Source organism: Pseudorca crassidens, chromosome 10, assembly GCF_039906515.1.
Source record: "Pseudorca crassidens isolate mPseCra1 chromosome 10, mPseCra1.hap1, whole genome shotgun sequence".
NCBI classification, from domain to species: Eukaryota; Metazoa; Chordata; class Mammalia; order Artiodactyla; family Delphinidae; genus Pseudorca; species Pseudorca crassidens.
In genome coordinates, this window is record NC_090305.1 from 39,073,727 (window position 1) to 39,086,747 (window position 13,021).

The following is a 13,021-nucleotide window of genomic DNA, read 5'->3' on the forward strand; positions in this document are numbered from 1 at the left end:
AATTTTTATTTAAACATTCCTCTTGAGGAAGAGCTTTAGAATACTTTTATTTAGCCATATTAATTTAGCTGTAACTTAAGTGGCAGGGGGGGCGGTGGCGGTGGGATGAATTGGGAGATTGGGATTGACATGTATACACTAATATGTATAAAACGGATAACTAATAAGAACCTGCTGTATAAAAAAGTAAAATAAAATTCAAAAAAATAAGCAATCTATAAATGTTTAATTGATGAAAAAATCTATGCCTTTGTTCTTCCTACTCTTGAATCATTACTTTTTTTGTTTTCCTGTGACTCTTTCCCTGTGTATTTAAGCTTGTCAAGTTCTTTCTTGTTCTTAAACCTTTGCTCTCCACTGCCCTTTCCACCAAAGCATTTTACTGTTTCCCTTTGTAAGCCTAGTAAAAGTCTCAAAATTCTCACATTTTGCATCTTATACATTCCCCTTATACTTTACATTCACAGTATGCTACCTTTCTCTCCTTTCCATTTCTTAACTTCTCAACCTTTACCACTGCCCAGTGCCTTTGGGAGATGCTAGGGGATATGTAAAATCAGCATTTTATTTTCCTTAAAAACTTTTTAGCCAAACACTTATTCATAGGAGATGTCCCATTTTATTGTAAGTAGAATCTTCAGAAATATTTGAAAGGTAATTGCATCCATAAAGTAAAGACATGCTAAGAAAAAATGAGCAATCAGATAATAAGAGAGTATATAGAAATAAATATTTTTAAAAATCCTTTGAACAAATTAAATGACACAGTGGGCATAGCTGACAACCAAATGGTGATCTAGAAATTCCATCAAAGGAGATCTCTTAGAATATAGAGCAAAAAGGCAAAGATGGAATTGAGGTGGTTTCTGGACCCTGTGTGTATATTAGAATCATCTGAGATGCTTTTTAAAAACACTGATGTCCTGACCACAGACCAGTTAAATCCAGACTCTCTGGGAGTGGGTCCAGGCATCAGTGGCTTTTTAAAGCTTCTCAGGTAATTCTTTTTTTTTTTTCCCTTGGTTCTTTGCTGTACTTTATTGTTTTGTTTTTTAAACATCTTTATTAGAGTATAATTGCTTTACAATGTTGTGTTAGTTTCTGCTGTATAACAAAGTGAATCAGGTATATGCATACGTATATCCCCATATCCCCTCCCTCTTGCGTCTCCCTCAGGTAATTCTAATATTTATCCCAGAAACATGTTTAGGAGACCTGAAGGATAGAACCAAGATGCCCAAAGTCTGTCTAATAAGACTTCTAGAAGCAGAGGACAGACAGTGAAGGAAAAGAAATATTAGTAGGAACTTTCCTGAGATCCTCAAAGACTTGTCTTCAGCATTTAAGGACCAGGATGTTAATTAAGGCCCCTGCAGGAATGAAGGAAAGAAGATTAATGACACGTATATTCTGGTGATACATCCGAACCCCAAGAGTAAAGAAAATTCTTACATGTTCATAGAAAAAAATGGGAGCCACCTTGTGCATTCGGGAGGGAGGGAAACCTACCTGGCCTAACTGATCTGAACACAGCGTCTGCTCTGTCCCCCAGGTGGGGCTCTACTTAATTTCTCTGCTCTTTGTGATGCTGACCAGGCTCCCTTTGGAAGAGCTGTTCTTACAGTCGGTGTTCAGAAGGCAATTTGCTCTTCTTTGTTCTCTCCTGGCTGATCTCATCTGTGTTCTAGTTCAGTGATACACCTTTTCTTGTTTTCAAGCTCAGAGCTTTGCAGATTTTTCTGTCACTCCATTGCCATCGTGGGGGAAGTTGATCCCTTAGTCTTTCGGCCCTTGGCATTTGGATGGTCTAATATTTTCTAGACCTTTTTTTGTTTTGTTTTAATGCTAATATAACTCTTTGCCTCCTACTTATTTAAGAACAGTGATTCATCCAAGTAAACAGGGTTAGTGGCAGGAGTAATGGTAAATTTGGTCTATTAACTTTGCTTTTCTTCACTAATTACTGAGAAGGAAAGTGAGTTTACCAAAGCATTGTATGTATCTGAGAGAGATAATAAAGGAGGAAATACTTTGTAGCAATCAAGGGGTAGCTCCATTTAGGATTCTCTTTCCTCTCCAGTCTTCATGATTGGACATCCCAGAGTCTTTGGTCCCTGAAGAACTGATACAATAATCACTTCTGGAGGCTCGACTCAGCACTTTGGGATTGCATTGGAAATACAGAAGGTATCCTCAATTAAGGGGAAGGTAGGAGAGCTAAAGAGAGAACCATGGTTAAATGTACAGTGCAGTGGCATTAAGTACATTCACATTGTTGTGCAGTTATCACCACTCTTCTCCAGAACTTTTTCATCTTCCCCAAAAGACACTCTATATCCATTAAACAACCACTCTATTCTCTGCTCCCCTCAGCCCCTGGTAATCTCTATTCTACTTTCTGTGTCTATAATTTTTTTTTAAATATTTATTTATTTATTTGGTTGGTTGACTGGTTGTGCAGGGTGTTAGTTGCGGCAGGTGGGCTCCTTAGTTGTGGCATGCAAACTCTTAGTGGTGGCATGCATGTGAGATCTAGTTCCCTGACCAGGGATCGAACCCGGGCCCCCTGCATTGGGAGTGTGGAGTCTTATCCACTGCGCCACCAGGGAAGTCCCTGTCTCTATAAATTTGCCTATTCTAAGTACCTCATATAAGTAGAATCATACAATATTTGTCCTTTTGTGTCTTGCTTATTTCACTTAACATAATGTTTTCCAGTTCATCCATGTTTAGCATGTATCAGAATTTCATTCCTTTTTATGGAATAATATTCATTTTAATAATAACATAATACATATTGCACACATACCATATTTTGTTTATGGACACTTGGAGTTTTTCCACCTTTTGGCTTTTGTGACTACTGCTACTGTATCTGTTTGAGTCTCTGTTTTTGCTTCTTTGGGGTACATACCTAGGAGTGGAATAGCTGGATCATATGGTGATTCTGTGTTTAATACTTTGAGGAACCACCAAACCTTTTCACAGAGGCTGCACCATTTTACATTACTGCCAGCAGTGCATGAGGGTTCTGATTTCTCTACATCTTCACCAACACTTGTCATTTTTCCTTTTTTGATAATAGCCATCCTCATGAGTGTGAAGTGGTATCTCATTGTGATTTTGACTTGCATTTCCCTTTTGAATAAGGATGTTGAACATCTTTTCACATGCTTATTGGCTCTTTGTATATCTTCTTGCAGGTTTCTTTTTTAAAGGAGAAAACGTAAATGTATGAGCATATATAAGAGCATTGTTCATCGTCTCCCCATTCCGCACCCCGGTATGGAGGAAGCAAATTAACTGGGGGAAAGTAGGTGAATAAATACAGTGTGCAGTTTCATATAGACATATAGTCTGTCTTTATATTTGATCTCATTTCCTCTGCATGCATGTATATCTCTCTTTTGTGTGTGTCTTGCCTACAAATAGATAACTACTCCTGACACTCCTGTGTTACTGGACTTGAATGTTTGATAGAGGCCTGGGGTTGAAAGTAAATGAGGGCTTCCCAGTTAGTCCTTACATGAATATTTTCAAAATTAGGATGCACTTATACTGCATTCAGTTACAAGCCTTTCCTTGTGTTTTCTCTCTTTCTTTTGTGTTTTAGTTTTAGGAGACTGAAAGCCTTTATGGCCCAGACATCTATGGTACTTAGAAAGAGTGCTGCTGTAATTTTGTAATTTTCTGTGTTTCTAACAAAGTAGCCAGTTCCTATATGCTTTCTTGTCTTCTTTCTGAAAACTCTTCTGTTAGACAGTAGGATAATCTGTGATACAAGATATCTATATTTTAACAAAGAGAACAACTACAACAGTAGGTAATATACATGGTTAATTAGTGGATAAACCTTTAAAATGATTTCTCATTTGGGGGAATATGACAATTTAGTTATGTTAACTGAAGTTTTCAGTACACTGTTGATGAAATTTTAAGCTTAGTCTCATTTTTCTGTGATGTCTCAGGTGTTTGCTGACCAGCACTTTGGAGAGTGCATGCTTATCTGGCATGTCCATAACAGAACAAACTGTGTGTTCCCTCTCTGAGGCTCTGGGCAGCAATTTTCCCCTTTGGACAGTTCAGGACAGTGAGCTTTATCATAGATTAATATCCATAGCTACAGAGTGATTTTAAATCCAGAATAAACCTAGGGTAGGGGAACGAAGAAAAGGCTCTCTTATGAAAAAAGTGAAATTTTCTTAGTGTGTCTTACAGGTTTTTAGGAATTATCTGTTCTTACAGCCTTTTTTTCATGTAACATTAGATCAAGGAAGAAGTTTTTCTTTATTTGTTTTGTTTGCTTACAAAAATCTATACCCCAAATGGTATAACTGGAATTAAGGGGAAGTACTTGGAATGTTCAGTTTCTTTCTTTCTTCTTCCAGATTTATCTGCCTTTGAAAGTTCAACAAAGTTTTAGTGTTGTTTTTATCTTTGTTTTAATTAATTTAATTCGTGCTACCTCTTTTCACCTGGACTCCATACTAGTCAGAATCCTTCTGAGATTACAAAGATTATTTGTATCCCTTCAAGTGTTAGAACCAAAAATGAAGAGCAAATTCCTTTATCAAATGAGATTTATAAAGCTTGCAAATCAACTTATACAAGTTCCCTATTTATTTAAATTTTAGCAAGCCATTGTTTCCAAAGGGGAAGGTTAGAAGAAAAGAAAATGTTTTTTGATTGACAGTATTTTCATTTAAAAGTTTAGCTGATCTACAAATGACAAACATTCAGAAGAAAGGCATTGCCTTTGGATGTGTTGTAGTCATGCTCTCTGAATGCTCTGCTTTTAGCTTTTGGTGATATTTGTGCTCACACATGCTCTCTCTCAAGTGATTTGAAAGTAAGTGGCAGACATCATGGCACCTCACCCCTAAATACTTCAGCATGTGTCTCCTAAGAATGAGGATATTATTCTCTATAAAACCACAATGCTATATCACACTCCAGAAGGCTAACATTATACAGTAATAATAAGGTAATATATGGTCTGTTTTTCCAAATTTTCCTAATTCTCACAAAAATGTGCTTTTATAAATTTTTATTCCCCCTAATCCAGGATCCAGCCAAGGATCACACACTGCATTTGGTGGCTGTGTCTCTTTAGTCTTTTTTAAACCAGAACAGGCCCCTTTTCTTTTTTTTTTAACTTTTTTTTTGTCTTTCATAACATTAACATTTTGAGGAGTCTAGGCCAGTTGTAGAATGTTCCGCAACCTAATTTTGTCTTTTCTTCTTGATTAGTTTCAGGTTAAATGTTTTTGGTAGGAATACCACATGTATGCTTCCCATTACATCACATCAGGAGGCACACTGATACTGGTTTGTGTTAATATAGAAGATGCAGAGTTTGGTCATAATGCAGATCACTTGTGTGAAGGGGGAGGTTTGTCAGATCACTCCACTGGAAAGCCCTTTTTCCTTTTTTAATAATAAGTAATCTGTAGGTTCATGTTTTGAGACTGTGTAACTGTCCTGTTCTCTAATAACCTTTCATTTGGTGGTTTTAATTTGTTTATTGATTTACTCCAGGGTTTCCCCAGGGGTTTACTGATGGATGTCTATGTACCTGTAAAGCACCAGGAAATTTTTTCTGTGTGTATGTATTTTTCCAGGGATACAGTCCAACACCTCCAGAGTGTTTAAAAGATCTTTTCCCTCTGTTTTTGAGGTGGCTCCTGCAAATTTCTATGCATCAGAGAGTGTTTTATAAGTGGTAGGTTACTGGAATTAGGGAACAAACCCTGTTCATCTGATTTCCCTAATTATCTTGCCCAGCATCACACAACAAGTAGGTACTTAATTTTTGTTGTTGTTTGTTTGAGAACGCTTTGTTCTGGCCTTTCCCTTATCCTGAGCCAAGCATTTGGATCTTTTGTGTTTGGCATAAAGTGTACTAGAAATTAAAGCAAAGGGCTAAGCCCCTGGTTTTTGGTGTTCTCTTTGAAGATTTGGGGTCACAGCAAAATTTGTTTTGTGTCTTTGTTGACACTGAAGTAAATTTAGGTCAATTGGAAATGATTTAAAACACTGTATCAACTATATTTAGTTGTCTAATTATCAGTTGTATCAGTAAGACATTTTTCACAAGTGTAAAATAGCACTTTTTAACTGTGTAGGCAAGAGGGTCCCACAGGTGACTTAGGGAGCCTTATGTCCATTATTAGCCTAATACTGAATAGCTGTAGAAGTGATTAATTCTTGTCTTCCCCTGCTCAACCAGGAGAGCAGTATGGAATTCATCATGGCAGCAGCCAGCAAGGTGTGTTTTGTTTTGTCTTGTTGATTAGCCTGTTGGTATTTGCCTTGCATGAAGTATCTGTCATTTAGGTGACTGATGATAATAATAAGAGTTAACATTGGAATAGTATACTTTTAACATATACATTATACCATTTAATCCAGAAGATCACTCTGTGAAAGTAGATATTATTTTTATTCTAATTACACAGGTAGGGAAAAAAGCTTAGAGAAGTTAAAGTAAGCACATTAAACAGCTTGTAAGGAGCTCCAGATTCCTTGACCTTTCTGTCATTCCAGTCTAAAAGGTAGAGGCATTCTAAGGAATCTAAATATGGACAAAGCATGGCCCTGCTCTCAAGGATCTTTTAAATACAACAAGTGTGTTGTCTTACCGAATGTATTATAGACAACAAATGAAGGGGAGAGCTAAGGAAGTACGGAAAAGGGCAGACAACTATAAAATAGAAGGTCAAGTTTGGTAAGATGGAGGTAGCATTTGAGTGGGAAAAATGGGGATTTTATTTTTCTTTAATTTTTTTAATTTTTATTTATTTTTGGCTGTGTTGGGTCTTCATTGCTGCATGCGGGCTTTCTCTAGTTGCGCCGACTGGGGCTACTCTTCATTGAGGTGCACGGGCTTCTCACTGCGGTGGCTTCTCTTGTTGCGGAGCACGGGCTCTAGGCGCGTGGGCTTCAGTAGTTGTGGCTCGCAGGCTCTAGAGCACAGGCTCAGTAGTTGTGGCGCACGGGCATAGTTGCTCTGCGGCATGTGGGATCTTCCCGGACCAGGACTGGAACATATGTCCCCTGCATTGGCAGGTGGATTCTTATCCACTGTGCCACCAGGGAAGCCCAAGAGTGGGGATTTTAAAAAAGAGTGACCAAGAGCATGAAGATGGGAAAGCACGGGACTTGTTATGGGAGAAGAATTGGTCTGGTTTGGCTAGAGCATGAGCTGCATGAAAGAAAGTAGTGGAAGCTAGACCTGAAAGATAGGTAAGGATCATGTTGTGGAGGGCCTGGAATGCCATGGTAGGGAAGAACCTCATTCCAAAGGAACTTCTGAGCAGGAAATGAAAAATGTGGCTCTATAAAAGAGTTTGTGCTAATCTCTTACCATTTGTTATCTCATTAATGCCTCACAGTAACCCTATGAACAAAAACTCCATCCATTTTACAGATGTGAAACTGAGGCTCAGTGACTTTAAATTTGCAAATACCAAACAGATATTGCTGGAGCTAGGACTCAGACTAGGGTCTGTCATTTTGAAAGCCTGTCCTGTTTTTCACTGTGATATATTGTCATTTCTTTTATCAGATCACCTGATAAGTTCTTAATTCTCTGTCAAGAATATGGCTGTAGGAAAAGGACGTTTTCAAAGTTCTGAAAGGACTACTTCTCAATGTGTAATCATGCTAAGGAATATAATCACTATCAAACCTGACTTGTTCTGCTCTCCTTTTGGGATCAGAGCTGGATGGGAAATTGAAGAGTTGGATGATGTTTCATTTACATGCCTCATGACGTCAATACATGCTCATAGCAAATGTTTTTATTTTCCTTTTCAGTGTTTAACCTTATTGGCCCTTAGTAAATCTTGGGTCAGCTAAAGCTCAGTTCCTAGGGGCATTTAAGATGCATAAAGAAGTGATACTTTTCCTAGCTAAAATATGTTTCTTCTCAGCAGGTTATCTACTTATAAAAGACAATGACTACTGATGAAGCTGCCAAGAACAATGGAGAAAGCCCCGCAGCAGCTGTTGCTGAACAGGGAGAGGATATTACCTCCAAAAAAGATAGAGGAGTATTAAAGGTGAGGCCACAAGGATGAATGACATTTAGGGAAATTTGCTATCTGGAAAGATTGTTAATAAAAATCTTTTTTTGTTTTTTTGGTTGGAGGTGGAGATAGATAATATTTATTGAGGCTTACTAAGTACCAAACACTGCAGTTAAATTCCCATTTTGTCTTCATAACTGGAGGTTTATTTTTAATCCCAGATTATAGATGGTAAAACTGAGGGCCAGCTAGGTAAATTAACTTGCCCCAAATCATATATCTTAGTAAATGCAGATCTGGGGTTTAGGTCCAAGTTACGTCTGACTCCAAAAGGCTGTGTCTCTCTATTCTCAGAGTGTATAAATGGGTGATTATTTTAATATAATATTTAAATATATTAAAGCTAGCTAATGACAATTCAAAAGACTTTTTTAAAAGAAAAAGAAAAGCTAACTTGCAGAGTTCAAAAGGATTGGTTTTTTACATACAAATAGAATTCCTGTGTGCAGTGAAGGTATTTTTTTGAGGTTTCATCAGAGAATATATCTCACTTTTGAATTAGCTTTCCTCCTTAAAAACACTTTTTTCATTCTGTAATTAATCATTTTTACATTGTTTTTAACCTCACAGTGGTTTTGTGAGACAGAGTTCTTTTTGATTCTTCCGTTTATGTATGGAAGATATGTATGTGTTACTATTTCGTATAATAAAGAGAGGTTAAATGGTTTTAGTCATACTAAGTTCTTTTTTCTCCTACACTGTTGTTATGCGTTCAAGTTTTGTATAATTTATTTTTTTTTGCTGAAAAGATTATCTTAAACATTCTAAATATTACCACTAAGCTGAGTTTTAATATCTCCTTGTGCTATCAGTAGCAAATGAGAATTTTTTTAGTTTGTTTTGGCTAATCTTGCTTATGTGAAAGCTTTTTTCTGCGCCTGAATTTCTTCTGAATATACATGTTTTACTATTAGCTTGCTGTATGCCAAGCCAAAATTTGAAGAGTTGAACCTGTAGAATAAGGGCTTTATGCTATCTATAGCATAAGATGTATATTATGATATCTTCATTCAGAGGGCTTTTCAACCTTGTAGCTCTGTGAATTACTCATCCCATACTCCAGAATGCCTCTCAAGACAGTGGAAATTCTGTGGGCCATCTGCAGCATCTCCCTACCTCTGTTTTAAGTTCTTCTCTTTCATCTTTTCAGAGCACTGGTACAGACAACATGGCCCCCAACTTGCCTGAGGCCCTGCTTTGTTCTAGGGAGTAAATCTAATAAGATTTTTAGGCTTGTAGGAAACATTTAGAGATTATAAACCCTTTAAATCTTATGGTTTATCACTGTCTAAAGCCTCATGTTTCACCATGGCTTTTGGTTAAGATTAAATAGGTCTTTTAACTCTATGACCTAGAGCAATTTAGTAACCTATCTGTGATGAAGTTTCCTCATTTGTAAACTTAGAGTAATAATACTGCCTACCTCATAGAATTATTGAGATTACATAAAGCATTTAGCACAGTGCCATGATTGTAATAATCTCTCTTATTAACTGTTACTGTTTATATTTTTTAAAAGACCAAGGCAGATCTGGGAAGTGAGAAACTAACCCAGGAAGATAAAATTTCTTTTTGGAGCTTACATTTTTAAACTGAATTGAGACTAGATTGTATCCTTAAGACAGCTCCAAATTTAGGCACTAAACTCGTCTTGTTGGGGAAACCGGAAGTGATACCAGAGTATCACTTGCTGATGTGAACAGCTCTGACTCCGTGGTAGCCATTCATCCCATATGCCCAGTTACTTGGTTATAGTCCTAGAAATGCAGATTCCCTCCAGGGGAGGCTCAGGCTCCTAAATACTGCATGCAGTTCATGAACACGAGCACTTCTAGAATATCGTGTGATTTCTTTTAGATTAACTTTTTTTTTTTTTTTTTTTTTGCGGTACGCGGGCCTCTCCCGTTGCGGAGCACAGGCTCTGGACGTGCAGGCTCAGCGGCCATGGCTCATGGGCCCAGCCGCTTCGCGGCATGTGGGATCTTCCTGGACCGGGGCACGAACCCGTGTCCCCTGCATTGGCAGGCGGACTCCCAACCACTGCGCCACCAGGGAAGCCCTAGATTAACTTTTTTGAAACGTTTTTTACCCTTGAGTACTAGAAGGGCAGTAATGATTCTCCTTTTTTTTTTTTTTTTTTTACTAGCACTTAATATAATTTTTTAAACTGTAATTATTTTTTCCCAGCTGTGTTGAGACATATTTGAAATATAACACTATGTAAGTTTAAGGTATACAATGTGATGATATGATACACATGATATGTGTATCATCATATGATTCCCTCCCTCTCCTGGAGGGAATCTGCCTTTCTAGGACTATAACCAAGTAACTGGGCATATGGGATGAACGTCTACCATGGAGTCAGAGCTATTCACATCAGCAAGTGATACTGTGGTATCACTTCCAGTTTCCCCAACAAGACGAGTTTAGTGCCTAAATCTGGAGCTGTCTTAAGGATACAATCTAGTCTCAATTCATTTTAAAAATGTAAGCTCCAAAAAGAAATTTTATATATGATATGATACACTTAAATGTTTTGAAATGATTACTGCAGTAGGGTTAGTTAACCCCTTCATCATCTCAGATAATTATTTCTTTTTTGTGGTAAGAACATTTAAGATCTATTCTCTTAGCAGCTCTCAAGTATATAATACAGTGTTGTTAATTATAGTCACCATGCTGTACATTAGCTCCCAAGAATTTATTCATCTTATAACTTGGAAGTTTGTACTCTGACCAACATCTCCCCATTTTCCCCTAGCCCCTGGCAACCATCATTTGACTGTCTGTTTCTGTGAGTTCAGCTTTTTCAGATTCCACATATAAGTGATATCACACAGTATTTATCTGTCTTTATTTATCTGAATAATATTCTATTCTATATATATATATATATATAAAATATTATATAATATATATATACCACATCTTTATCCATTATTTCTTTGAGATAGTGATTTCATTTCCTTTGGATTTATACCCAGAAATGGAATTGCTGGATCATATGGTAGTTCTAGTTTTAATTTTTTGAGGAAACTTCATACTGTTTTCCATAGTGGCTGTCCCAATTTATATCCCTACCAACAGTGTACAGGGTTTACTTTTTCTCCACATCCTCATCAACACTTGTTATTTCTTGATTTTTTTGATTATAGCCATGAGTTCCTTGTATATTTTCAGTATCAAATACATGGTTTGCAGATATTTTCTCCCATTCCATAGATTGCCTTTTCATTTTGGTGATTGTTTCTTTTGCTGTGCAGAAGCTTTTTTAAAATATATATATACATTTATTTTATTATTTTATTATTTTTTTGCGGTACGCGGGCCTCTCACTGTTGTGGCCTCTCCCGTTGCGGAGCACAGGCTCTGGACGCGCGGGCTCAGTGGCCATGGCTCACAGGCCCAGCTGCTCCGCGGCATGTGGGATCTTCCCGGACCGGGGCATGAACCCATGTCCCCTGCATTGGCAGGCGGACTCTCAACCACTGCGTTACCAGGGAAGCCCAATTTATTTTATTATTTATTTTTGGCTGCGTTGGGTCTTTGTTGCTGCATGCAGGCTTTCTCTAGTTGCAGTGAGCAGGGGCTACTCTTCATTGCAGTGCGCAGGCTTCTCATTGCAGTGGCTTCTCTTGTTGTGGAGCATGGGATCTAGGCGCGTGGGCTTCAGTAGTTGTGGCTCACGGGCTCTAGAGCACAGGTTCAGTAGTTGTGGCGCACGGGCTTAGTTGCTCTGCAGCATGTGGGATCTTCCCGGACCAGGGCTTGAACCTGTGTCCCCTGCATTGGCAGGCGGATTCTTATCCACTGTGCCACCAGAGAAGCCCACAGAAGCTTTTTAGTTTGATGTTCCACTTATTTATTTTTGTTGCTTGTACTTTTGGTGTCATATCCAAAAAATTATTGCCAAGATTAATGTCAAGGAGATTTTTCCCTTGTTTTCCTTTAGATGTTTTATAGTTTCATATCTTATATTTAAGTCTTTCATTGATTTTGAGTTAATTTTTGTGAGTGGTGTAAGATAGGGCTCCAATTTTATTCTTCATAGGGTTATCCAGTTTTCCCTACATCTTTTACTGCAGAGATTATCTGTTCCTCATTGAGCCTTCTTGGCTTCCTTGTCAAATATTAGTTGACTGTATATGCTACGGTTTATTTCTGGGTTCTCGATTCTGTTCCATTGGTCTTTGTGCCTGTTTTTATGTCAGTACCATTCTGTTTTTATCACTATAGCTTTTAACATAGTTTGAAATCAGGAAATGTGATGCTTCCAGTTTTGTTCTTTCTCAGGATTGCTTTGACTATTTGGGGTCTTTTATGGGTCTGTACGAATTTTAGCTTTTTTTTTTTTCTATTTCTGTGAAAAATACTATGGGAAATTTTGATATGTCTTGGATTGAATCTATAGATGTTTTTCAGTAGTATGGACATTTTAACATTTTTAATTCTTCTGATCCATGATCATAGGACACCTTTCCATTTATATGTGTCTTCTTCAGTTTCTTTCATCAGAATCTTATAGTTTTCAGTGTATAGATCTTCCACCTCCTTGGCTAAATTTATTTCTAACTATTTTATAGTTTTTGATTGTGAATGGGATTTTTTATTGAGGTATAATTGACATATAACATTTTATTAGTTTCGGGTGTACAATATAATGATTTGACATTTGTATGTATTATGAAATGATCACCACAATAAGTCTATTTAACGTCTGTCACCGTACATAGTTTAAAAAAATTTTTTTGTGAGGAGAACTTTTTAGATCTATTCTCTTATCAGCTTTCAAATATGCAATACAATATTATTAACTATCGCATCATGCTGTACATTACATCCATGACTTACTCTGTAACTGAAGGTTTGTACCTTTTGACTCCCTTTACCCATTTCTCCCACCCTCCCCTCAAACTCTGACCTCTGGC

At 37.4% G+C, this 13,021-nt stretch overlaps 1 protein-coding gene across 11 annotated transcripts in view; it reads left to right on the forward strand.

The window, feature by feature from the left end:
* The window catches only part of FKBP5 (FKBP prolyl isomerase 5), a 98,798-nt gene that overhangs the window by 33,216 nt on the left and 52,561 nt on the right, over positions 1-13,021 (forward strand). For 7 of the 11 annotated variants that reach the window (XM_067753213.1, XM_067753210.1, XM_067753205.1 and 4 more), the window contains one exon: positions 7,938-8,063. In XM_067753213.1, coding sequence (XP_067609314.1) covers positions 7,959-8,063 — 105 coding nt within the window. In that variant the 5' untranslated portion in view covers positions 7,938-7,958. Of the gene's footprint in view, positions 1-6,247; positions 6,269-7,934; positions 8,064-13,021 lie in introns of those variants that run through there. The other 4 variants (XM_067753209.1, XM_067753204.1, XM_067753214.1 and 1 more) reach the window with 2 other exon arrangements.